This window comes from Protopterus annectens, chromosome 10.part0, assembly GCF_019279795.1.
Source record: "Protopterus annectens isolate FY-2018-M chromosome 10.part0, PAN1.0, whole genome shotgun sequence".
Taxonomy (NCBI): Eukaryota; Metazoa; Chordata; order Ceratodontiformes; family Protopteridae; genus Protopterus; species Protopterus annectens.
In genome coordinates this window covers 1521306683-1521333542 of record NC_056744.1, presented here as the reverse complement: position 1 = coordinate 1521333542, position 26860 = coordinate 1521306683, and the positions used below count along the sequence as shown (strand labels likewise).

The window sequence follows — 26860 nt, the reverse complement described above, 5'->3', positions numbered from 1 at the left end:
ATCCACTACACACACCCTTGCCACACCATACCTACTACCCTGTCTCCTTTATGGTGCCCCCTTCTTTCTATCATTCATACCTCTTCTAAAATCAAACTTGAAACTTGCTTTAATACAATTGCCAAATTCGCAACCAACTCCAGATGTTCCACCCACTACTGCATTGCTCTCAAATCTCTGAAATGGCTAGAGCTTTCTAATTACCTTTCCTGTCTACAACTAAATACTGCTCACAAAATCCTTTTCAAACCCCAAGACTGTCCTTCACTTTACCTTCAACTACTACCTTCCCAACAGACCACTCAGGTCAGGAGACCAACTACTATTACAAATTCATAAGCCAAACCTCCCTCCCTGTCAGCTTCTATACTCTTACTCAGTAGCCAAAGCTTGGAATACTTTACCTCTTCCCATCAGATCAACTCAAAACTTTACTCTTTTCACATCTTCCCTTTGGGTCTATATTATATTCTCGAAAGCCGACAATATTGAATCTGACATTGTCAGCATGAGAATACCGAATGCTCAGAATCTCGGGCATGTAAACAGAAATCTCTGTAAGGGGAGATTTCTGTTTACTGCAATGAAGTGCGGTCTCGGAGTTGGTATATTTAAGGTAGTGGGGGTGCAGGGGGGCTTGCCCCCCCTGCTTAAACCCATTAGGGTACTTTTTTTCTTTTTGTACACGCTCAAGATTCTGAGCGTTCGATATTCTCATGCCGACAATGTCAGATTCGACATTGTCACCTTTCGAGAATATAATATAGACCCTTCCCTTCATATACCCATCTGTGATCCAGCTTGATATAAAATTGTACCAAACCCCTCTAGACTTCACATAATCCCTATTCTTACCAGTCCTCTCTATTACTGGTCAAATATTAGCTCTATTATTGGTAAGATAATATCTCTGAAAAGACAACAGATACTTCTATTACTTATGTAAACCCTTAAGGTCAACAATGTCTGCTTTGCTCTATATATTACTGTGAACTTCTCACATGTACATTTTGTACTTATTTTCCATTTCAGGTTAATTGTTCTTTGACGTTTTATTCTGTGTGAAATTTATCTCTGTAAGCTGTACTGTTTATTTTGTTTTTAGAACTGAATGTTGCATCTTTGATTTGTAAATTTTAAATGTAAAAGTTTGTCATGGAGCTTTTCTCCCCGGGCCTCCACTGAAAATGGACTCTCTTGGCCCAGTGGACTTTCCTGGTAAACAAAAAACAAATAAATAAAATAAATGAATTAAAACCATGTCATGGAAAGTAGAGTATCCAGTGAGGATTCCTCACAATCCAGGCTCATTATCTCAATTACATTATAGAATAAAGTGCTTATGTTAGGTAAGAGGAATTGCTTATCTGCTCCATTGCATAAATAAACCTTTAAATACTCTCACTTCTGGTCAGGGAAATGCACTTGTCACCCATGTAGTTTTAGAAATTTATTGCTAGTATGGAATACTGGCAGTTACTTAGAAATGCCTTGACAGGACTGTGAAGGGTCTGCTGTCAATCACAGGTAAGTGAACAGGGCTGTTGTTCCTGACAATTAAGACATTTTAAGCGTGATGTACAGTCTTGCTAGAACAGAACCTTTGGAATGAGATTTAAGTGCGCCATGAACTGCTTTTTAATAGCTTATTATTAGCACATTGAGGGAAAGGGTGAGTAAACCATTTGTTTAGTCTAGCAGTTAGTACAGATAATTAAGACTGTGAGCTGTTAACTGGCTACTTCCTGTAGTCAGAGGTACAGGGTATGATTAATTCTACTGCAGTTTCTGAACCCTGTGACTGAGTAGGTCACTTGATAAGACAGGTCTCCCAGGTCACCCCTGAAAAGGAACTCTTACCCAGTTAACATGAAAAAAGTGCTTGCAGCATTCAGAAAGGCATTGAAAAATGACAGCTGTCATCTTCATGGCTTACAGGGAAAAAGTTCATGAAATTTACTTTACAGCTGAGGAGGCTGTCTTCAGAACATGAGCCCAGTTTTTAGTCAGCTTCTTAGTTCTCCCTGTCCACCTGTCCACTATGTTTTCTGTTTAATGATTGTCATCAATGGAATTTTCAGGACATATTGATAATATCAAACCTGTTTATTGAACAGATTCAAACCAGCAGTGATTTTAACTTACCTCAAGGTTGTGTAATTTTTGAATATTTAGTTTTAGTTAAGAGGATACAGTCAGCAAAGCCACTTCCTTGGGTAGTATGGAGGAGTTCCTTCCCTTCACAGCAGGTTGTACATTCAGACCCATTCAGTGGAACGAGTTAATTACATCAGCATTTGGTAAAAAGCAATAATTTGACACATACCATATTTGTACTTTCTAGCAGGATATAGTTTGTAAGGGTTTTTATTAGATCTTCGAACGATTAGGCTGTTGATCGCCGAAATGTCGACACCTAAACGTCAAAATCTAATAAATGCGACAGGCCAATTACACAAATGTTTTCCCAGAGAAAAAATTTGCGTGGCCAAAAAAAAAAACTCTAAAACCCTAATCAGACCCCCTGATGTGAGGGGCTGTGCCCCCACCCCCTTAACTAAATATACCAACTCCGAGATCGCTCTATATCGGGGAAAAGGGCAAATCCCGGATGATGACCAAGCAAATTTTTTTGCAGAGAAGAAAATTGTTTAATTGGCCTGTTGCATTTATTAGATGTCGACGTTTTGGTGTTCGACAACCTAAGCGTTCAAAGATCTAATATAAACCCATTTGTAACTGTCTGTGTTATGAAATGCAAAGATTCAAACGTCCTTTTAAATTATTTACTTGTTATGTTTCTTACATTAACTATGTTCTGATTCTGTTTTCTTTTTCCCCTAATAACTTTAGAAAAGCCTCCATTTCCTAAGATGTCTTAGTCTTCAGGTAAGGCTTGACTTCTGACATGACTGATTGTTTTTATATTTTTTTTGTTTTTATATGTTTTTTTTACACGTTAAGTGTATCATGTTTCAACAACTTAAGAAGCTGAACAAAATTGCTCCTCTGCTATTAAAGATCAAAAGTAATTGCATTTACTGTAGAGCACAGCTGTTATGAAAGTCTGTTGTAGGCTTTAAGAGGGTATATATATTTTGAATGTAAATTCATGTAGTATGACTAAGAAATAAAGGCAAAAGTCACACATTTTGCAGAACATTAAGTTTTTAACACCTTTATTAAAATGGCAAACGGGGGCTTGGGGTTGGCATAATGGTTAAGGGTTTTACCCTACAGGCACAAGGTGTAGGGTTTGATTTTCAAAGGTAATACTTGGCTAAACTTAAAATGGCCCACATAACCAGTTAGCCTGGTATGAATTTATTTGTGTGTGTGTGGGGGGGGGGGGTACACTAGTTAAGTTGTTTACCTCATGGACACATAAGTGCTTTATAACCATGGTTCAAAATTGCAATTGGATGTTATGAAGTTGAATTCAAAGGGCCTTTGCCATCTTTGGGTAGTACAGTCAAAATAGCTTTTTTTCCCTAAGATGCTGTTACTGTCCTTGCTTTAAAAAAAAACAAAACCTTCCATCTCTTTATCACTTCTTCCCTCCAAATGTCTTAACTTTCACAGAAATACCATCTGTTCCTGGAGATTTCCCTGTTGACTGATTGTTCATAGATTCATAGATTAGTACTAAGCTAACTGCCCTTGCAAGCCATTTTAAGCTTAGCCACTTATCCCTTGTGAGACTCAAACACTGCACCTTGTGCTTGCAAAGCAAACACCTTAACCATTAGGCCACCCTCCCAACTTGTACATCAGTAGCTTTATCTCATCCCTTCCTATCGTTTCTGTTAAGTCTTGAGCATCATCTTCTTCTAACCTTAGTATAGCTAAGTCTTCCATAAATATTTATGTTTGTCATTTCTTGGTTTTTGCTGCTGTAGACAGATTTTCATAGAATTTCTGAACTATCACCTCTGTAGGGTCTGTTGTTATTTTTCTAGTCATAGGCTCCCTAGGTTTGGCAACATCCCTTTCTTTTTGTATTGCCTAGTCACAGCACTAGTAGTTTTTGTGTTCTTGAGTTGTTAATGGCAACCCTTGCAAACTCATGCATATTATCCAAAAAATCCCTTATTTTCCCTTTAGCACTCAGCAGTTGCTTCTCTACTTATTCTATAAGATCCCCTTCATTTGCAGTACTTTAACCTTTGAAAATCTCTATGAATAATTCTATTACTTTCTTACCATATATATTTTATCTCATTTTGACCATATTTTTAGATTCCATTTTCATTTTACCACACTCCTCATTTATTCTTTCTTAAGAAGTTTGCATCTTCCTCAATAACTCTTGAATTGCTAACACTACCAATTCCTTAAATTTCTCTCTAATAAGTAAGTAGGAAAGTGCCAGTGTCTTATTTTTATTTGATTAACCTGCATATTTAACGTAGTCTTTATTGGTGCATAGTATGAAATAGTCATTGGATGTGTTTCAAAGTCTTCAATTAAATGCCCACGCTTTTGTGAAATATCATTTCTGTTTATTGTATCCAAGTTGTCTTTCATTGGGGAATAACAAGTAAAGTCTGTATTAATTCTTGCTGGTAATTTCAGATCTTCCATTCCAAATATTCTCATATAATATTTTAGAAATATACCCTAATTTGTTATATTTGCCTTCTAGGTCCCCAGATACATATTTACTATTGCATATCAGGTTCCAGTCCCCAACCATGAATAATAATCCCTGCTGGAAGCTAATTATCTCTCCCATAATTTTTTAACCTACCTTCCTTCCTTAATAGAAGTTTTAGGTAGAGTTTAGATTAATACCAGTGACCCTCTAAATACCATGTATACCACAAATCTAATATTGTTGTTCTCCTTGTCCTGCTCTATCATTGGAACCCCACTTGCAATCAGTATTGCCGTCATTTTCCTTCGTCATGGATAACTCTGCTGAATAACCATTCTGAAATACTTTTTGCCAAACTCACATTTTAGTCTGTGTGTCTTCAGTAATATTGTTATTTGTGCCATACACTTAATATAATTCAGAACTCTCTGCTTTTTGTCCATACCTACAGTACCATTCGCATTCCATGATATGATTGATAAGGAAGTCATTCTGATAAGATGTTGTTGCTTTCAAATACTCTCTGACAGTTTTTCCTTCAATACATTTCCAACTTCCATCATAAGGTTTACACATTAATTCTTGGCAGGCTGATCTTATACATGACCGTGGCTTCTCATGTCTGTTTTGACCCATGTCACATTTTCCAGAATTTTTGTTACAGTTTAAAACACTCAAGAAAAAAATGTACATTTTCATTTTTAACCCACAATCCTTTTTAACTTACAACACATATAACTGTATACACTTTGCAAAAAGGAAGATTGCCCCTCCATATATGGGCATATGCCCCAACTAGACAGTTGCACTCACAGATGTCACCTTTTCTAAAGTTAGATTTAGTCATTCTGAAAATGCATGTTAGAACCTGCTCTCATTCCTGCACCCACACTTTTCATTCTTGTCCCATGTCAGTGTCCTTCTTCCCAGATGTGAAAAACAACTTGCAGTTTTACTGATTTTTAGCCTTAAGAAAGAGTGCTGTGACTGCTTTAAACAGATAGACTTTGCATTGTTATTCTTTATACTGAAGTGATTTATGATACTTGGTTGTATTTCCTTCAGTGTGTCAAGACTATATTTATTTTCACCTAAATGCTGGTTACTTCAGTAAGTATTAATTTTAATGTTTCCCATACATATGTCTGAAATGTAGTAGTTTAGTCATACCCTGATTAATTTTCAGTGCCTGCAGACAGTTTTTATGCAACTGCAGAGCTCTGCTGGGAGATAAAAAGACCATCTTATGGCTTTGCAGAGACATAGCATAACTCATTTCAAATGTTGGAATAGTGTACTTTTACAGTACAATTCAGCCTGTATGCAAAATACCAGGGAAACCACTGTATGTTAATACACATACATGATCAATTCACTTCCCTCTTTTAGGGCCTAATCACAACATTATGCTGCTTAATATCTGGCCTTTATCTTGTTACAGTATAAACCTCAGATGCATTGTAGCAGAAAATTACTTTCCTACTTTAACATCCTTGGCATTAACGCAAGTCACTTATAAGATTCCCTCCCACCTCACATTTAAAGTACCTCTGCATAATGTACAAAACTACTTTTATAGTGTAATATGCATCTGACTTCAAGACATTTATTATATGCATATTACTAAGATTTTTTTTTACTTAGTTACGTCTTCACTTCTTTCATTGGTCTTCTAAACATTAACAACAAAGTGGGAATTATACTTGAGTTCTCCCACATGTTTAACATACTGTACAAATTTCCAGTCGTGTTTTTCCTTTTTCTCCACTTCTTGCAGAAGCATAATTCCCATGTCCAAATTGCATCTTATGGAAATGAAACTTTCCATTTCATTTGTTTATTTCATACATTCACATTTTCACTGGCTTTCTTTTTCATCAACTCCAGCACTCATCTCTGGTTCAAATCTACAGTACTACTTTTTTTTTCTAATCAGCTTCCAAGATTTTTTTTCTGCCACTCAGTCATTTTCCTTTGGAACATGGGAAATGGTTTGCTGGCATGATCTGTCTGTGGGCTGTGCCAGAAGCAGAACCCCCATCAACTTGTTGGCTCACACTTTGCTGGGTAAATTGTTTATATCCTCCTTCAGATCTGTATCCAAAAATGTATTTTCTCTTTCAAAAAATATTCTGAGGACAGCTAAATATAGAAACTTGAATCTCACACCTGCCTCCCGGCATCTCTGGTTGCAAGGATAAATTTGCTTATTTTTCTGTGTGGTGTACAGTGAATACTTGTTTTCCATGAATACTCTAGTATTGCCAATTGATAACACTTTACCCTTACATACATACATATGTTTCAAACACGGGCATTAATGCCCTTCTAGCTTGCCAATATACCAAACACTTGTTCCCATAATAAATGTCCAGGCTGTTCTTAAAAATATCTAAACTAGTACTTGCTTTAATGTAATATGGTAGTCTCTTCCAAGCATCAGCTACTCTATCAGAGAACCAATTAGTACACTTCTCATTCCTGAACAAACAATGACTTCATTATGTTTGATTTCATAGACTTTATAAATCTTTTTATACAACCTATAGTTCTATAACTATCATTAGCCAATTGGTTGATATGATTAGAAAAACTCATAGCTGAATCTACCCATATACCCAGATCTTTAAATGAGTCTACAGTTTCAATCACTGTGTGCTGTATTAAATATTTGCCATTGAGTTTGTCTCCCAAATCCCATATACGTAGTTTTTATTGTATTTATCAGCATATTACTCTCTTGTGGCCAAATGGTCAATTTAGTCAAATTATTTTCCAGACATGCCTTATCTGTAACACTTGTAATCAGTTTACCCAATTTCAAGTCATCAGCATATAGACCGTAGAACACCTCAGATGAAAAAGTAAGGTCAGAAAGATACAATCTAAACAAGTAAGGGCTAGGTCAAAGCCCCATGGGACACCTTGACTGTAACCAAGGATTTCACCTGTCCAGTTGTTGTGTGATACTAGTCATGTCCTATTTGTAAGCCATGCAGCTATCCATCTTAGCAACAGTACATCAATACCTGGTTGTACTCCTTTATTGATCAGTGTTTTGTGTATGACCCTGTCAAATGCTGAAGTTAAATCTATATAAATTACATCACAGCACAATTTTTCATTCATAGCTGTTATTATATTGTTATAGAACATCATGTTACAGGTGGTAATAGATCTATTTTTAACATATGCATGCTGATATATGGTTTCAAGTCCCAACCTATCCAGTTTCAACAATAACTTATCCAGTAGTACCTTCTCCATTAATTTTCCACAACATGAAAGTAGACTTAAGGGTCTGTATGATTCTGGGTTTGTCCTACACCCCTTTCCTTTAAAGACAGGTGTAATAAGTGCATGTCTCCAATCTTGAGGAATCTCCCTATGTTTATATGACCTAGTGAATAATAGATATAATGGTAGTGTAAGTTCTTGCTGAAGTGTTCTCGGGACCAGCTCATTGTTACTTATTCTGTCTCCTCCATGTGCTTTGTTTGGATTCAGTTTGCACAGTTCTTTTTCAATATAATCCAATTTGATTCCAGTATCTGGGGTTACCTGGATGCCACTAGGACAATTTACCACCCCTTTTCTGGAGCCAAACTGTTTTGCATAAGATTTTGTAACTATATCTATAATCTGTTGTGTCTGAGAATACATTTTAGAATCTGCACACAGTTTATCAATTTGTGTATCTTTACTCCTTCCACATCTTATGTATCTATAAAAAAGGTTTCCTATTATGCTCAATATCTTTATATAAATTTTCTTCAAATTTTTCTTGATCTTGCCTAAAACTATGCTTAATCTGCTTGTCCAGCTTGTTTATTTCGGTTTTCAAAATTGTAGTTCGACCTCTCTTCCATTTCTTATGTTTTTTGTCTCTTGCCTTAATCAGGTATCTTGTTCTTATGGAAATCTACCCCCTCTGATGTTGCATGCCTAGATCCTGATAAACATTTTTTTGACTTTTTGCACTCAAACAATTTCTCTTTCAAAACTTTCCACATTCCATCTGCAGTTTTTCCACTGAACACTTCACTCTGTTTTGCTGCCCTATAATCTGTAATTAACCTTCTTTGCATTAGTTTAGATTTCAGTTTGGCAGAATTATCTAGCAACAAATTAACCTTAATAACCTCATGATCACTGCATATATCAGTGGTGGTAAAACTTGACTTGAAGTTACAGTAATTTCTTTGGGAACACAAACAATATCTAGTATATTCCATCCCCTGGTAGCTTTTTTTTTACAATACAAAGCATTTGTAGTTATATGTTCCAGGGTTGTCTTTATTGTCACAGTTACACAGTCTGTAGTATTGGTGTTATCAATGAACATGTAATAATCACAGGTCTCATAGCTATCTTTAATCCCTATCATAACACCTCCATCCTTCTGCAATACCTTTGTCAGAAGCAGCTCCTTATGCCAGTATGCCTGCATCTTTACTGCTATAGCTCTTGGCCTTTTATTTATATTCAAATTTAGAGAATAAGATGAAAAAAAAAAACACCATAGAATTTTTTCACAACACATATATATTGCTTCAGATTTGGAGCATACATTCCATTTTTTTCTGGACTAAAATGTGATATTTCATTGCTAATGCTTTTTTTAATATTTTAAGTGCAGCTATTGTCAGGCACCACTAATATAAACTGTATATATTGCTGTGGTAGTGTGGTCGCCTCATAGTAAGACACTGTCCGGTTCGATTCTCAGCTAGAACGTCTTTTGAGTGGAGACATGCGTGAATGGGCATACCTTCATTGAAGGTTGTGCATCAGGCCTGGCAAGCCGGTATGTAAAAATCAACTGCCAATCATTAGCGGACTGGAGATCCGCTGTGGCAACCCCTAACCGGGAAAAGCCGAAAGACGCAAACAATATACAGAACTGCTAAATAGTGAATGTAATATTGCCACATTGGAAAATGCTCTTATTTTATTTTCCTCTCACCTTTCCATTCGCCACTTTTTCCTACCAGCATATTATTAAATGAAAATGTTTAAAAAAAAAAAGATTTGGCGCATACATGCAGTTTTCCCTTTCAGTTAACAAATCCTGTTTGGAATACCACTCTAGCTTTTTGTGTGTATTTTCATAAAATTGATGCAGTCTGTTACTTCCAGTTTCTTTGCTACAGCAGAAAAGCTCAGGTTTTTTTTTGCATGCTGTAGCTTCTAGCTCTTTTATTTTTTTAAACAGTTCTTTAGTGGCCTCATATTCAGCCAGTCTCACCTTCATTTCTAGATGCGATTTTTGCAGTTTGTCAGCTCATCTGAATAGTTACTTAAAGCTTCTTCTATTCTTTCCGGCCTTTTTTAATTTGACTGCATGTATTTTCCTTTGTCTGTCTCAACTTTAAACACATCTGAATGCATACGATTTATTTTTTCTCTGTGGCTGCAACATGAACTGCTTTTTGCATAACAGCTGCAAAGCTCTTCCCAACCAATGGTTTTCTTTTTATTTTTTAGTTAATTTTCTCTGTCTGCAGATTTATTTTTTGCTGACATCCAGGCAGTGTAGTAACTAATAAGTAACTGATTTTTACCCAAGTAAATGTCTTTTGATGGCTGTTTTCTAAATTTTGTATTTTCATACTGAGAGAGCTCTGCTCAACCTATTGAGCAATGTACAGCCATTTTAGAAGTCCTAGCGGAGCATTCATTTTGTTACAGATATGCTTACAGCATACTGTCTGTCCATAGTACTTGATTAGTAACATTTTATTGGGCAGAAATGTTTTCATTCATTAACCATGAAGTAGGGAACTTAACATCTCTACTGGAATGCATAGTATATGATCTTCAGGTATTATTCCTGACTATGACATGCTGAGAGATGCAATGAACATATGAAACAGTCACATAAAATCGTATTTGACCTGGAAAGTTACTACTATACAACTTCCGGGTCATTCATTCCAGTCATGAAACTCTTAGCAAAGCACACTAGACAACAATGTCTGTAATAAAAATAATTCACATTTTACAAAAGATAATACCTTACTGTGTAATAAAAGTACATCATGCACTATTTAACACGAAGCACAAATACTTAATTACTTTCCTTCAAAAAACCTCAGTGCAACACCCTATAATTGCTAAATATCTGCATCTTCACATTGCAGATTTTGAATCATTGTGCCGTTATGAAGGGTGAAGCCTTTGAGTATAGCCCAGGAAGCCCAATTTCAAATAGATGCCTTGGATTTTGTCAATGTTGACATGCTCTATTAGACATTACTGTCTGGGTCATTGATCTAGACCAAGCTGCTCTCCACTTACCCTTTCCTCCCGACCAGCAACCTGAAAACGGGTGGGGTAGTACCTGAGCTGAGGATTCAGAGCATTAGGTGTGATGACAAGCAGCCTGATAGTCAAGTTGCAGCACCAGGCACTCAGTAAAACGTTACACAGTTTGATCATTTCCTCAAGCACTGTTAGAATCAGAAGTAATTCTACTCAACAGATTTTTAAAGAACTCAGAAGTCTGACTTGCATAATTTTGTTTCAGTCAAAATTTGTTACAAAAACATAATGCAAAATATACACAGCTACTACATTTATATCCACAAATAAAAATTTCATAAAACATTAAAATTCAGTAAAATAACCTTAACGGAAAGGACAAAATGTGCACCCTTCATGTTTTATTACAATAGACTGAAATCTTTTCACTGGCATGTTTTCTCCTGCTTTCCTTTTCCAGTAATTTTACAGAACCAGTTTGCTATTTCTAGGATAGTATTACAACGCAGTGTTATAAACTGAATCTGACATAGCTCATACATATTGCTAATCTAGATTTTCTGACATTCCATCCTGTTTTTAAAGCTGTCTCCTAAACCAGATATTATTTTGGTAGTACATCCCATCTTCACGGCTGGAATTCAGTTTCTTTAGTGTGTATTTCAAGTAATTAAATTTTGCATTCTAAATATGTACATGTGTTCTCTAAACATTTTTGCAAATAAATCAGAGCATATCCTCTGATTTAGTTTCTCTTTATCTCTTAATGTTCATCCTTTTATAGTATCTAATTTAAGGAATAGATTACTTCCTTATTTGAATATGGTTCCTAAATATTTTGTCCAGATATGCAAATCCATACTTTTTTAATTTCTTTTACCAGTATTTAACATTAAATGTACAATTTGTTACCCATTTTTTCTTCATTTGTTTTACCAGTGGTTTTAATGGAAAACAACACTTAGTCATTATTGCAGTTGGTTTAATGGAAAATTCAACATCACTTTGTCATATTGTCATTTCTGCTATTGCTACCCCTGCCTATAATCCAAATTCCCACCTCATGTACATTTCAGTGAATGAAGGATAAAGTTAAAAAGTGTCTGATTAACTCAAATTACTTCTAGTCCCCAAGCCCCATGTTTCTGTACAATATGCAGTAAGAGAATACATCCCACATTTTATTGCTGTGAACAAAGGTTTAATGCTTTTCCTCCCAGTCTTTAATCTATATAAATTATACCTTTCTTTTTCAATTTTTGACATAAAAATCAGTGTGCCTGTTACATTTACCAGTAGTAGCAAAATTATTCCTAAATACTCTTTGCTGTTTATGCTGTTTTTCTCCTTTTATATAGAATTGCTAAGTTTGTTTCTTGTGATTAAAATTCATGCATTTTCTTTTATTTATGAGATATTTGGCCCTTAAGTCTCCTCTAATTTATTGATATGTGCAACTTTTAATGGCTAATAATATGATGTAATCTGGTTAACCTATTACAAAATAAAGCATGGTTCTAAACTTTGATATTGGCACTTTTTCATTTCAAAATCTTCCTAGACTGGCATAAATAGACAGCAGGAAGTGCTATGGTGCCAGTAAGCACTCCTGCCTCACTCCCTCTTTAGTCTTTAAATGTTATGTATAATATCCTGTTATGGGTATTCTGACATGGCTATAGTTTCTGTCATAACATTTTCTAATAACTGATGTTAAATTTAAAGAGAAAACTCTCTTTCCCATTATTTACAATAATGTATTTCTATTTGCATCATCAAAAGCAGCCTCTGACAAATAATAATTTCTTCCTAAGCTTAACATACTTTTTCCATCAAGTGATTTAATAAGCAACAGGCCTGGGTAGCTGATCTTTGATTTACATTGGGTATATTGCTATTGGGATTTCCATATTTGCAAATGTCTTCTTTTAGATTATGTACTATAATAACAGTAAGTATTTCAATGCAGAACCTAGCATTATTATAGGGGGATAGCTATTTGGATATTTTCTATTACCTTTTCTATAAATAGGAACAGTTATTCCTTCTTACTGTGGACTTGGAAATTCTTAGTTTTCTATGAGCTTTTTAAATCTAATTATTTCATAGCTCACTGATGCATTGTTTGCTTGTAACGTTAATTTAATTTTCCATCTGTAGCAGATGCTTTATTATTTTTCCGATTTTTAGTTTTGAAAATTACAGTTGAATTAATTTCTAAGATGTAGTTTTACATCACTTTTGATATCCATTTGTGATTTCCTTTCCTGTTCCTGAGTTTTATGTGTACTTATTAAATAATTATTCCTTTTTTTTCTATACCTTTTCAAAAATTATAAATGAAACTGTGCCCATTATTAAACTTCTCTTCCCTGCCTTTATATCTGTTTCAATATGTATAAGCATCTACTTTTGAATTAATTGACTTATCCAAATCAGTCACAATACAGTCATTGACTTGTCACGATACAGTCATTGACTTTGTATAAATGTATATACCTGATTTTGTCTCCTTTCTCAATTTAAGTTTTTGCACATTAAAATTTCCAACAAGTTTTTTAAGTAGATCTTCCCTCTATAATTTACATGTAAATATTGTAATTGTTCACTCTTTTTTTATTTCCAAATATCCATGTTCTTGCATTAAAATATCCACTAATTATCAAATCTGCCTAATTTTAATACTGTGATTATTTTTTCAAAAGCCATCTTGCCTCTTGACTCTACCTGAATTGTTCTCTCTTTTTGTCTTTATTTCATAGACTTCATACCCATTAAGTAATTTTTGGTGAAACCTGAGTTCAGTGAAATTTAATACTTTCAAAATGTTTAATTTCTATAAAATCTTTATGCTGTAATATTTTTAACTACACTGTGTTCCAAGATATCTTAAAATATCTTTCATTTCAATAAGTTAATTTTCCTATTTTCTCGCCTTCCAATTTAGTAATTTATATATATATATATATATATATATATATATATATACATATATATATATATATATATATATATATATATATACATATGTATATATGTATGTATGTATATGCAGAATCATCATCCGAACATTCTAGTAATTTTTGTTAATCGTACTGAAATTGCCATAGTCTTGCTTTATTTGTTCATTTTTAATGTTTATTTTGTAAATTGCACTTCATCTTACTGTTACTTATTCCCAACTAGACATAGTTTTCAAACCTTAATACCCATCCATATCATCTGAAAACTAACTGCAGTCAGCAGTATGTTTGTTTATTATATTGTCCAAGAAGTTAACATTGCTGATCATTCAGTGTGGCGTTCAAGTGACTACGTCAGTTTTTGTAAACAACAGATGTGAAGTTGTTCAATCTCGCCGTTCATTCTTCACTGATGTTTTTGGAGCCGATCGGCTCCAACATAGCCGATTAGCAAAGCTCTAAGATTACCAGTAGCTCGAGATCAAGCCCCTTATCCCATGATGCATTGTTGGAATTACCTCAGATCTAGTTTGCTGCGGCACTGATCTCTTGGTTTCCAGCATCGCTCAAGACTTTTTGTGGGATTGTCTACATATTTGCAAGTTTTTCTTCATATTTCTCTTGTATATTTTTATATATCTATTGCTTAGATAGAGTTAAACTGTTAAAAGTGTTCACCTTTCCCTATTATAACTTGCTACATTTTGCGTGACTTGTTGCTTCTTGGCCTCAGTTGTTTAGAATAGTTTAAAACAGTTAGGAGAATATAGTTAGTCTCTATTGTATTATATTTAGATTGGCCCTTTGAGCTTTTGTTGTCAAAGTTGTTGATAGTCTAATTAGATATTATGTCTGATGATAAGGAGAAACATCCAAAGTCTGGCTTCAAAAAATGTCCAGACTTAGGACAAAAAATGTCGGTGACAGATGCACATGTTCAGTGTGTTTATTGTTTGGGTGAAGTGTACCATCAGGAGTCCTGCAGTGTTTACCCCTCCTTTTCTACTAGAGTGCTGGCTGAGAGGAAGGGAAAACTCGTAGATCGAGGTATCCTTATGCACCCCTTTGTAGAAGCTTTGTCTGACCAGGATGGGGCCAGCAAATCATCAAAATCCTCAAAATCTTCCTCGGAGTCTAAATAAAAAAAAAAAATCAAAAAAGAAAAGTGGAGTATTCTGTGACTTCGGCTCCACAGCCTTCGGAGCCGACAATCTGTTTTTTTTTTCGGAGCCGGGACTTTGGCTTGGTACCGTTTTCCGAGACTCCCTCTTCACCACTTCTCCATTCGGCGCCATCAGTTCTTTCTTCCAGGTCATCGGTTAGCTTTTTTGATTCGGACATGAATCGACTGGTACGGAAGCTTTTAACAGCACCAGGCCTAGCTAAATTGTTGTCGGAACCGAAGACCACACTTCCTGACTTGACTCCTCCTCCTCCAAGGTATCCTCCGGAGCCGGAGGAGGCCAACTTGATGATTGTAAAACCCTTGGAGCAGACTGCTGTTCCAGTATCATCAGCTCCATCTGCTTGGACGTCCTTGGTGCTGACCGGGGACTCTAGGAGCCGACGCTTCCTTGTCAGATCCGAGGAGGATAGTTGCACTGACTTGTCGGTGCCGACTCTTCCTCTCGGGGCTTTGGCTCAGGTGAGCTCGGCTCCTACCTCGGGCACAGCATCGGTGTGGGAGGAGATCATGGTCCCTTCAGGTCCTTTGACGACTCCTCATCGGAGCCATGATGCTTTCAAAGCCATGAGGCAATTGTTGTCCCCAAAGACTTCCTCGTCATCAGGTTTGGCTTCTTCTTCCCTTAAAGTGTTTGTGTCCGCTTCTGCTACCATCGGTCATCCCAAGGGTAGAGGCCCAGAGTCTCAGGTAGCCCCACTGTGCGCTCCCTGCTCTTCTGAGACTTCCCCAGAAGTCCCCACTGAAGAAGTACCCAGAAAGAGACTGTGCAAGAGGAGGCACTTGGACTCCCCACAGGAGTCCCTGACATCTGACACCGACTTGCAGGAGTCAGAAGGGTCCCCTCGAACCCCCCCCCCTGAGGACATCTCCTTTGCAGAGATACTTGAGATCCTTAGGCAGAGGGGTGATTGGCAGTCCAAAAGCCCTACTGAGGATGTCTGTTCTTCTGAAGGCTTTCGCGTCTCAACCTTCCACCTCCTGGGTGTCTCCACCCTATGATGAGCTTAGGCAATTCGTCTGTCGTAGGGTGTGGGAGTCGCCAGAGTCCATGGAGCCTGTCCCGCAGAGGCCCAATAAATTTATTTCTGCCCCTGTCAATAAATCCTTTCTATCCAAAGGACTTCCTTTTGATGCCATGGTGGTGGCATTGGCCACAAAGAAGGAATTGTCAGAAACTTCTGCATCTAGCCATCCTCCCAACAGAGAGTTCAGGATCATGGATAGATATGGGAAACGCATGTTCAGTTCAGTGACTTTCACTCTGCGATCACTGAACTATCTGACACATTTCACCAGACTGTAAAAAGGTCTCCTTAAGGAGCTGGGAGATTCTCTTCGGGGTACTGTAGCTGCAGGTGTCTCTGACAAAGTTTTGGCCCATCTTGCTACCCTTAATTCCATTGTGAACTCGTCCATGCACCTCATATCATATGCGGCTGATGGTTCAAGTAGGGTTGCAGGTACAAGAACTGGCGGATAATAAGGAAATAATAGTAAAACCAGCTGACAAGGGTAATAAAATTGTACTAATGCATCATACCCAATATGCTAATATGTGTTGGGAACATTTAAATGATAGTAGAACATATGAAAAATGTGAGATAAAACAATATGAACAAGCTATTGAAATGTTTGAGGATCTTTGTTATAAAGGTTATAGGTTGGGGTATTTTACAAACGAAGATATTTCTAAAAAAAATTTCAACTAAAGGATGTGAAGTAGCAAAGTTTTATTGTTTACCAAAAGTACATAAAGACTTACTATATCCACCAGGTCGCCCAATTGTGTCTGCATGTAACTATTTTACACACAACATGGGCTTATTTTTACATAGCTTCTTATTTCCTTTCGTGATGAAGCAGCCTTCATATATCAAAGATAGCTTTGATTTTTTAACTAAAATTTCATCTATAAGTGTGGATATGTATTGGTTTACAGCAGATGTTAAAAGTTTGTATACAAGTATAGAACATAGATATGGCCTTAAAGCTATAGAGCAATTATTAAGAAATAGTCCCTTGTCATCATATATTGTGGATCTTATAGGATTTTGTTTAGAAAATAATTTTTTTTAGTTTTGATGGACAATTATTTCGCCAGTTAAGAGGAACAGCGATGGGAGCAGCATTTGCTCCAATGTATGCAAATGCTATGATGAATCTCTTTGAGGTTGAATTTTTGTATAGAATGGAATTTTTTATTAATCATGTTGTTGGTTATTATCGTTACATAGACAATTTAATTTTTATTTGTCAGGGTGGTGAATCAGAAATATGTAAATTTAAGAATGCTCTACAAATGAATGAATTTGGTTTGAAATTTGATGGTTTTCAAGTTGGTAATAAAGTAAATTTTTTAGATATAACTTTAGAAGGAAATCTAAATGGAAAGGTGGTGACAAAAATATTCCGTAAATTTGAGAATGAATTACATTTATTAGATGGACGTAGTTGCCATCCTCCACATCTTCTAAATTCATTACCTTATGGTGAATTTTTAAGAATAAATAAATTATATAAGCATAATGATGAAGTTAATGATGAGTTAGATAAAATAGCATGTTTATACATTAGAAGGGGTTATGATGCTCATGAAGTAATGTCCTCATTAAATAGTATAAAAAGAATTAATCAAGATGCTAATAAAATACAGAAGCAAAATAATAAAAAGAGAACATATACTCAGTCTTTGGGGGATGAATTGAAAAAAATTTTTATGGTTATAACTTATGATTTACTTTCTTTAGATATTAGTAATATGATGAAATACTATTGGAAATCATTATTTAAATATAAAGAGTTAACATCAATTTTTCCTAGAAATATTACTTTCTGTTATAGAAGAGGGAGAAACTTAAAAGATATGTTGGTCCATGCAGGTTTTTCCACCCCGAGTTTGTGTTTCAATGTTAATGTCCACGTTAAATCAAGGGGCACATACTCTTGTGGTAAATGTGTCTCTTGTAAGTATGTTTGTAATAGATTTAAATATATTAATGGAAAACAGTTTTATCCTATGGGGCATTACTCATGCAATACTGAAAGAATAATATATGCATTAAAGTGCCCTTGTAACATGTTTTATGTAGGGGAAAGTAAGCGGGCTTTTAAAACGTGACTGCAGGAACATTTAAGAGATATAAAACACAAGAAAATGGAAAGTCCCATTGCTACACACTTTAAAGAGTTTCACAATAGTGATGCTAATGGCTTACTAGCTACAGTTTTAGAGAGTTTAATTATGCATGAAAGTGAAGAAAAAGTTAAATATAAATTGTTATATAAAGAAACTGTTTTTATACTGAAATATGATACTATGGTGCCAAGGGGTATGAATTTAGAATGTAATTGGAGAGTTTTTAATAATTAATTGTATAATTGATAATTGATTAATTTGATTATTTTATTGAATGCTGTATAAAAATGTTTGTCAGTTCATTGAAGTTATTCTCCTAGAAGGCGAAGGCCGAGGCGCTAGGGGCTTGTGTGCAATAAATTGTTGGTGTTGGATCCGTGGTCGTTTGTTTTAAATTTATTTCTGCCCCTGTCAATAAATCCTTTCTATCCAAAGGACTTCCTTTTGATGCCATGGTGGTGGCATTGGCCACAAAGAAGGAATTGTCAGAAACTTCTGCATCTAGCCATCCTCCTAACAGAGAGTTCAGGATCATGGATAGATATGGGAAACGCATGTTCAGTTCAGTGACTTTCACTCTGCGATCACTGAACTATCTGACACATTTCACCAGACTGTAAAAAGATCTCCTTAAGGAGCTGGGAGATTCTCTTCGGGGTACTGTAGCTGCAGGTGTCTCTGACAAGGTTTTGGCCCATCTTGCTACCCTTAATTCCATTGTGAACTCGTCCATGCACCTCATATCATATGCGGCTGATGGTTCAAGTAGGGTTGCAGGTACAGGGATTGCTCTTCGCAGGCATGCCTGGATGCACCTCTGTTCCTTTGCGGAGCCTTTCAAGTCTTCATTTGTAAACACTCCGTTTGACGGTTCATCCTTGCTTGGGCCAAAGGTAAAGGAAACACTGACCAGGTGTGAACAGGAGGGAAAGACTCTGTCTGCCGTCGGAGTCCATTTTTCCACCCCTACTCTGCCTTTTCCCAAAGGGGATAGATGTGGTTCTGAAAAGCCCAAGGAGCCCTTCAGGACACACGTGGAGAACCCCCCTCCAGGGGCAGAGGAGGGGGTAATAATGGAAGACGCCGCCCTCGTGGCAGAGGGGGTGCACAACACCAGGATGACAGATATCATTTCTCTTGCCAGCTTTACTAGCGCTCCTGGGAGGAGGCCCGACTGCCCTGCTCTGGAGGCAGTCGAGGGTCACTTATCTTTGTACCCAGAAGCCTGGTTAGATATCACAGATAACAGATGGGTACAAAGCATCATTTCCAGAGGGTATTTCATACCGTTTTTTGCTCCACCCATTCCCGTCAAAAGAATCCCGGACGTTCCACCCAGTTACAAGCAACCATAGAGGTCCGCATGTTGCTAGAAAAGAGTCATCCAACCAGTCCCAGCAGACCAAATAGGATTCGGAATTTACTCAACATTTTTTTTTTTTGGTTCCAAAGAAAACAGGGGACTGGAGGCCCATTTTGGACCTCAGCAGACTGAACCAATTTGTAAAAAAAAAAGAGAAGTTTCGGATGGTCACGCTTCAGTCCATACTCCCCTTTTTGGGGAATGTGCTCGATCGATCTCAAGGATGTGTGCTACCACATAAAAATGGCCAGACCATCCAGAGATCATCTGTGTTTCCAGCTTGGAGCCAGTCACTACCAGTTTCGTTACCTGCCCTTTGGTCTCTCTACAGCCCCCAGAGTGTTTACCAAATGTATGGCAGTGGTCACGGCTCACCTGAGGCATCTAGGATTCCAGGTGTTTCTGTACCTAGACTATCGGCTCCTTACTTCCACCACCAGGCATCAACTGATTCAGGCAACAGAATCCATTCTGACACTCTGCAACCACTTAGGCATTACGGTCAACTTTGAAAAGTCTGCCTTGTCGCCATCGCAGCATATCGTCTTTATAGGGGCAGAGTTAGACACGTCAACCACCACTCTACGTCTTCCAGTTGAAAGGGTATCAATTCTTCACCAACACATCATTTCACTGGTTTCAAAGAACAGAGCTCCAGCCACAGAGGTCTTGAAAGTACTAGGTTTGATGGCAGCAGCAATTTTAGCTATTCCACTGGCCAGGATGCATATTAGGATGCTTCAATGGCTCCTGTTCACTCAGTGGTCTTTCCCGGAGTCACCAATAAACCATATGATTCTGATTACAAACTTTTGCAAGAGGGATCTTCAGTGGTGGTTGACTTCTCTACATGTCACAATAGGACGCCCCTTTGTATTCTCCCCTCCAGTAGCCACTGTGACCACGGACGCTTCCCTGATAGGGTAGGGAGGCATTTTCAGGGAAAGACTGCCCAAGGCACATGGACGGATCATGAATCACATTTGCATATCAGTATCCTTGAGGTGAGAGTGGTACTTCTGATGTTGCAGTACTTTCTGGACTCTCTCCCTCTAGGGACAATTGCCATACAGACAGACAATATATCAGTGGTCTGGTATTTGAACAAACAGGGCGGGACCAAGGCTTACCACCTTTGCCGAGAAGCCCTCAGAGTTTGGCAGTGGGCTGTGTCATCCAATCGCCTTCTGTTGGCAACGCACATCCCGGGGAGATCCATCATGATAGCGGACAAGCTGAGTAGGGCAGTTTTGTTGCCACACGAGTGGTCCCAAAAACAGGAGATTGCGGACAGGTTTTTCCGTAAATGGGGCCAGCCTTGCTGCGATCTTTTTGCCAGCCACATCAACACCAAATGCAGAAGCTACTTTGCCCTGTTTCCCCCCTCCGGGAGAACCCCCGGGGGATGCACTTGTACACGATTGGCCCTCGGGTCTCCTCTATGCATTTCCTCCAATTCTGCTGATACCCAGATTTTTACAGAAAGAGAAGTCGCCTGGAAGGCCTGTCATTCTTATAGCCCCTCATTGGCCTCAGCAGATTTGATTTCCATTTCTTTACCATCATCTCTTGGAGGATCCATGGACCCTGGACCCAGTTCCAGACCATCTGAGCAGTCACTGAAGCAGGCACTAACTGCTTGGCTGCTGCAGTTCCCCGTATAGCCAGGCTTCATCATCTTTCAGATGACACAAGTCAAATTTTTTTGGCTTCCCACAAACCTTCCACCAGAAAATTGTATCGTAGTAAGTTGAAAAGATTTTCCATTTGGGCTTCTAACAATAACCTTGATCCATACCAAGCTCCATTGTCATCCATACTAGAATTCTTAACTAAGATTTTTCAAGAAGGAGCGGCAGTTGCTACCATTAGGGTTCAGTTAGCAGCTATATCTAATTTTCATCTAGGTATTGATGGACTGAATATTATGCAACACCAGTTATCCAAGGCCTTTCTCAAAGGTACCTTTCACATGAGACCTCCAGTGAAGACTTCTTATTCTCCCTGGTGCTTGACTTTCATGCTTTCCTGTATTGTTTCTCCCTTCGAACCAACATCATCTTGTGAGCTCAAGTTTCTGTCATGGAAAACTATTTTTCTAGTGGCCATTACTTCTGCCTGCAGAGTGTCAGAGCTTCATGTGTTATCTATCAAGCCCCCCACATGATTTTTCATCCTGACAGAGTATCCCTTAGGACTAACCCTTCCTTTTTGCCTAAAGTATGTTCTGAAACAAACATCAATCAAGTTATTGAGTTGTCCGTGTTTTTCCCCAACCATACCAACAAATTAGAATACATGCTGCACAAACTTGATGTTCACAGACAGCTTAGATATTATCTGGACAGAACAAAAGACTTCAGAAAGTCAGACCAGCGTTTTGTGTTTAATTCTCTGAAGCCAGAAAAGGTAGACCAGTGGCTAAACCAACCCTTTCGAAGTGGCTTTCAGATTGCATCACCTACACTTACTCATCTGCTAATAGGTCTTTGTTGCATAAAGTGAAGGCGCATTCAACCAGAGCATCTCAACTTCTTCGGCTTTTCAAGCCAAGTTACCTCTTGATATTATCTGTGCTGCAGCCACTTGGTCTAAGCCTCACACTTTTAACACTCATTACAAAGTGGACAAGGCCTCCAGCGACAGGGCTTCCTTTGGTTCTACTGTCCTGAAAAATGTGTTCCCATGGGCCACCCAGGATTTAGGGTGCTAGGGACGCTACCCATCAGTGAAGAATGAATGGTGAGATTGAACAACTTCACATAGAGGTTATATACTCACCATAATGTTCCATGTGAGTTGTTCCATCTTGCCTTCATTCTCACGTCCCTCCCTTCTTCCCCTACCTGTCTTACGGTTGACCTGGGGATTGTCTTCATCCTGGTTATTCAAGGTTTCTTCCTGTCTGGGGAGATTAGTCCTCTTACTAGGGTATGGTACACGCAGCAAACAAGATCTGAGGTAATTCCAGCAATGCCTCATGGGATACGGGGCTTGGTCTCGAGCTACTGGTAATCTTTGAGCTTTGATAATCAGCCGTGTCGGAGTGGAAGATCGGCTCCGAACCCATCAATGAAGAATGAAGGGGACATGGAACAACTCACATGGAACGTTATGGTTAGTACATAACTTCTTTTTTTATAGAGTCTATACTTTACCACTGTTTGTCTTCTCTATATAGTATCTTGTTTCCTTAAGTTGCTTTCTTTTTCCCATCGTACTATTAGTATTTCCATTAGTAGTTCTCCTTCTTATAGATTTATTTTATCATTTTGAGCATTCTTCAGTAGTTTAACTTTTATCTCCACTGATAATCTCTCTTTTTTGTAAAAATTGCTTTGTTTTTATTTACAGTTTTTGATTTTATTTTTTCATCTTCCTCATTTTGTGTCTCCTGATCATGTACTTTCTGCTCACTCTTTTATCTCTGCCTTTTTTCCTAATATCTATAGTCAGGCGGGTCATTTTCATTCATTTTCTTTCTGTTCACTTTCATCATTTTCTATAACTTTCCTTTCTTCTTTCTTCTCATTTACTGTTATTTCTTTTTCCTTTCTCGTTTTCCTCTCCACCCATTCCATCCTCCACTTTCAATATTTTATCACATAACTTTGAAATCCCCAATTTCTTTATCTTTAGTTCTAATGTTCTAGCTGCTACATATCTTAAATCTTCTATTAGTCTAAGATGGGTTATAAGTTCATTTATTTCTTTGCTAATGCATTGTCCTTAATAGCCGTTAACAGTTAAGATAATAGTTTTTCTGTAATGCCAATTAATGGTTGTAAACCTGTTGTTTATCTTCTTCATTATTTGCCATTTTTCTTTTATTTCATTTGCTGTTACTTTTTAGTGCTCTTTCTTTGCAAAATGTTGATTTTGATAATTTAATGCCATTTTCACATTTAGAGATTAACCCCCAGTTTGCATCCCAACTTCTGTCTCATTCAGAGCAACTTATTATGTCCTTTAAAGGATCTTAATATTTATTTGGATGGATCTGTTATCATCACTTTCCATGTCTGTATTTGACTATGATTTCATCTTTCAATTTTATGTTGTTGTTCTCTTTTCCTTTATTTAAAATTTCCCGATTTATTTTATCATAATTTTGATGTGTGTGTGTGTCCAGACCATCCAAACATTTCATCTGTTCTTTGTTTCACACATATTTTCTTTTCTTTTAACATCCTTACTACTAGAAAAAGAAGTCATCTTAACTTTTATCAATTTCTTACTATGTCTTGATCGAATCCCTTCTCATCTTTCTTTCTGCCTTTAAATACTTTAACTTTCTGAGTTTTATTATCTTGGAATATCTGTTGTTTTGCTGTCTTCCCCTGACATATCTTTTATAACTACATTCTGCTTCATTCATATAGCTGTTTTGTTTGTCTTGCTGATCTTTCTTTGCCTCATCTTTTTTCATATTTAATAATTTTATCAAAAAGTAAACCTGTACCATTAAAAACCTCCTTAATGTACATGAATGGTGTCTTCTATGTGTTGAAATGTAAGATACTTTCCTTTAATTTTGCAAAGTTTCAGAGAAGATAATGTACTTTTGAACTTTCTTTACTTCACAATCAATATTAGAAAAATTGTAGTCATCAAAAATATATTTCAGGCACAAGTAATGCCCCTGTAGCCTGCCAGTATGTGTCTAAGTCATTCTTATATGTAAAATAGTGCTTTGTTTAATATAATTTAGCAATCTGTTCCATCCATCATGTACTCTTGTGGAGAACCAGCTAGTACGTCTCCACTTCTTGTATAACCTCCTTCACAGTTTGTCTTACTAGTTGGGACCCCAAACATTCTCGGAGGTAGATGGCTCTAAGTGCTCTATGTAAATGAATAAGGCTACCTTTTAAATATCTGTATGGGACACTGTACAAGTTCAGATATTTTAATCACATTCTTAATAACTTAGATTTTCATATCCATGGATGCCCTTGGTATATTTGTTATCTATTCTTTCCAATTTACTCGTGCTACTTTCTTTACTCTAGTTTGGGTCTGATGTAACTTAATAACAATGATTTCAGCATTTCTGATTTCCTAAACTTTATATTTTTTGAATTCATCTTGCTACTTACTTTACCACATCACTATAAAATATTTGCATAATCAGTATTCTTTGTGCTAGCTCCTGTCATCAGATATTCATGATATTAATAAAATCAGCATTTGATAAAAGATTCATTCATACCATAATCCAAATTGCTCAGAGAATATCTGTGTTCACTGAATATTGAATGAGGCAACAAAAGTTTGCATTTATGTACTCATGTTTCCTTATTCATTAAGCATCAATGTTCCTTAAAAAGCAATGAAAGCAGAAATGTCAGACAAGTAAATGAAAATTCTTAATCATGAAAATCAAAATAGATATAATTTAAGTAACTAACAATAAAGTAAGAAGACTAATTTAAACATACTGTTATATATGCCACTCCTAATGTGATACTCACTACATGTACACAAGAATACACATATGTGCATGCACACACACACACATGATTACCAAAGACTATGCTACATCAAATGCTCAGAAAAAAAAACACACATTTTAAAATTATGGTGTAATAATCCCCTTATTATAGGGCACTGCATACAGTTACAGTCAATTTTTCTACTTACGTACAGGCTCACTTTTACTGGTACCCTGCATTTGTATGCACTATGTGACTACAACCCAGGTTCAGTGACCAGCTCAGGCAACTGATGGAGTGGCAGTGAAGGGATGATTATGTCCCCCTGAGCTGCAGCTGGCACAAGCCATCGTTTGGACGGAGCCTCTTCTTCCGAGTCCTCTTCAGAAGTTCCCGCTGAAGAGGTACCACAGAAGAAGTTGTGCAAGAGGAAGTACGTGGACTCCCTTGAGGAGCTCTTACAGAGGATACAGATTACGATGAAGGGGAAAGGTCCCCATGGTCACCCCCTGAAGATGTCTCCTTTGGAAACATCCTTGAAATATTGAAACAGAGGGGGTAACTGGAAGCCCAAAAATCCTTCCTCTGAGTAATCTGCCTTCCTGCAGGGCTTTCATGCTCGTCCATTTACCTCTTGGGTGACCCCGCCTGCAGACGAGCTAGTCCAGCTCATGATGCATCACTCCTAGAAGACTCCTGACTCTGTTGAGCCAATCCCATGCAGACCAGATACATTTCTAACCCCCCCCTCGAGGAGAGCCCACATTTGTCTAAAGGTTTACCAGTAGATGTGATGGTGGTGGCGGCCACAAAGAAAGAGCACACCGAAGAGAGCCAGACTGTTCTTCCACCTAACAGGGAGTCCCAGGCGGTAGACAGATTAGGGAAGTGAGTTTTTACTTCATTGACCTTTGCTATTCGGTCTTTGAACTATCTGGCACATTTTACTAGGCTCCAAAGTGATTTAATTTCTGAACTCTCTAAAACCTTATTAGGACAGATGTTTGACGAGATAAGTGACAAAGTTGCCTCTCAGCTAGCAACCATGAAATCAATATCGAACTCCTCCATGGGGTTAATATCCCATGCAACTGAAGGGGTGGCAAGAGCTGCGGGTGCAGGCGTAGTTATGAGACATCACACCTGGATGTGCCTTTGTGATTTTGCGGGCCCCTTCAGGTCTTCCTTCCTAAATACTCCAGTTGAAGCATCTTCCCTTTTCAGCCCAAAATTGGAAGATACTCTAGCCAGGTTTGAGAAGGATGGCAAGACCCTGTCTGCTGTAGGTGTATGCTTTTCCAACCCCCCAACATTCTTACACCAGGAACCAGAGGAATGGAAAGTTGTGGCACAAGAAGCCTTAGGGTACTTTTCTTGACACATGTGGCGAGTTCACCCCTAGAGGCAGAGGAGAAAACTCTTCTGGAAGATGCCCCTATCGAGGCAGAGGGGGCCTGCGTAACCAGAGACTCAGAGATTCTTTCTCTAGACAAACCTACCAGCACTCCTGAAGAGCAGCCCAATTGCTTTCCTCTGGAAGCAGTCGGGGGACGTTTCTCTCTGCATCACGCTGCCTGGCAATCAGTAACCATGGACTCTTGGGTGCCGACGATAATAACCAGAAGTTATCACATCCCATTCGATTCTTACCCAAAGCCACCAAGACGAATTCCCGACGTAAAACCCAGTCAAAGGGAACAAGCAGCTCTCGAGATATAAAAGCTGTGTCAAAAAAGAGTTATCCAAGCAGTCCCACCAGATCTGATTGGATCCGGATTTTACTCAAAATTCTTTTTGGTGCCAAAAAAAAATGGGACTGGAGACCAATCTTGGATCTCAGCAATTTAAACAAGTTTGTCAACCTAACAGAATGCTGAATGGTCACGGTTCAGTTCATTCTTCCCCCAATCATTACC

The 26860-nt window shown here is 37.6% G+C and overlaps 1 protein-coding gene across 4 annotated transcripts in view; it reads left to right on the top strand.

Moving 5' to 3' along the window:
- The window catches only part of LOC122813704 (zinc-binding protein A33-like), a 1378975-nt gene that overhangs the window by 1186064 nt on the left and 166051 nt on the right, over positions 1-26860 (top strand). For all 4 annotated transcript variants that reach the window (XM_044086163.1, XM_044086164.1, XM_044086162.1 and 1 more), the window contains one exon: positions 2854-2889. In XM_044086163.1, coding sequence (XP_043942098.1) covers positions 2854-2882 — 29 coding nt within the window. In that variant the 3' untranslated portion in view covers positions 2883-2889. The remainder of the gene's footprint in view (positions 1-2853; positions 2890-26860) is intronic.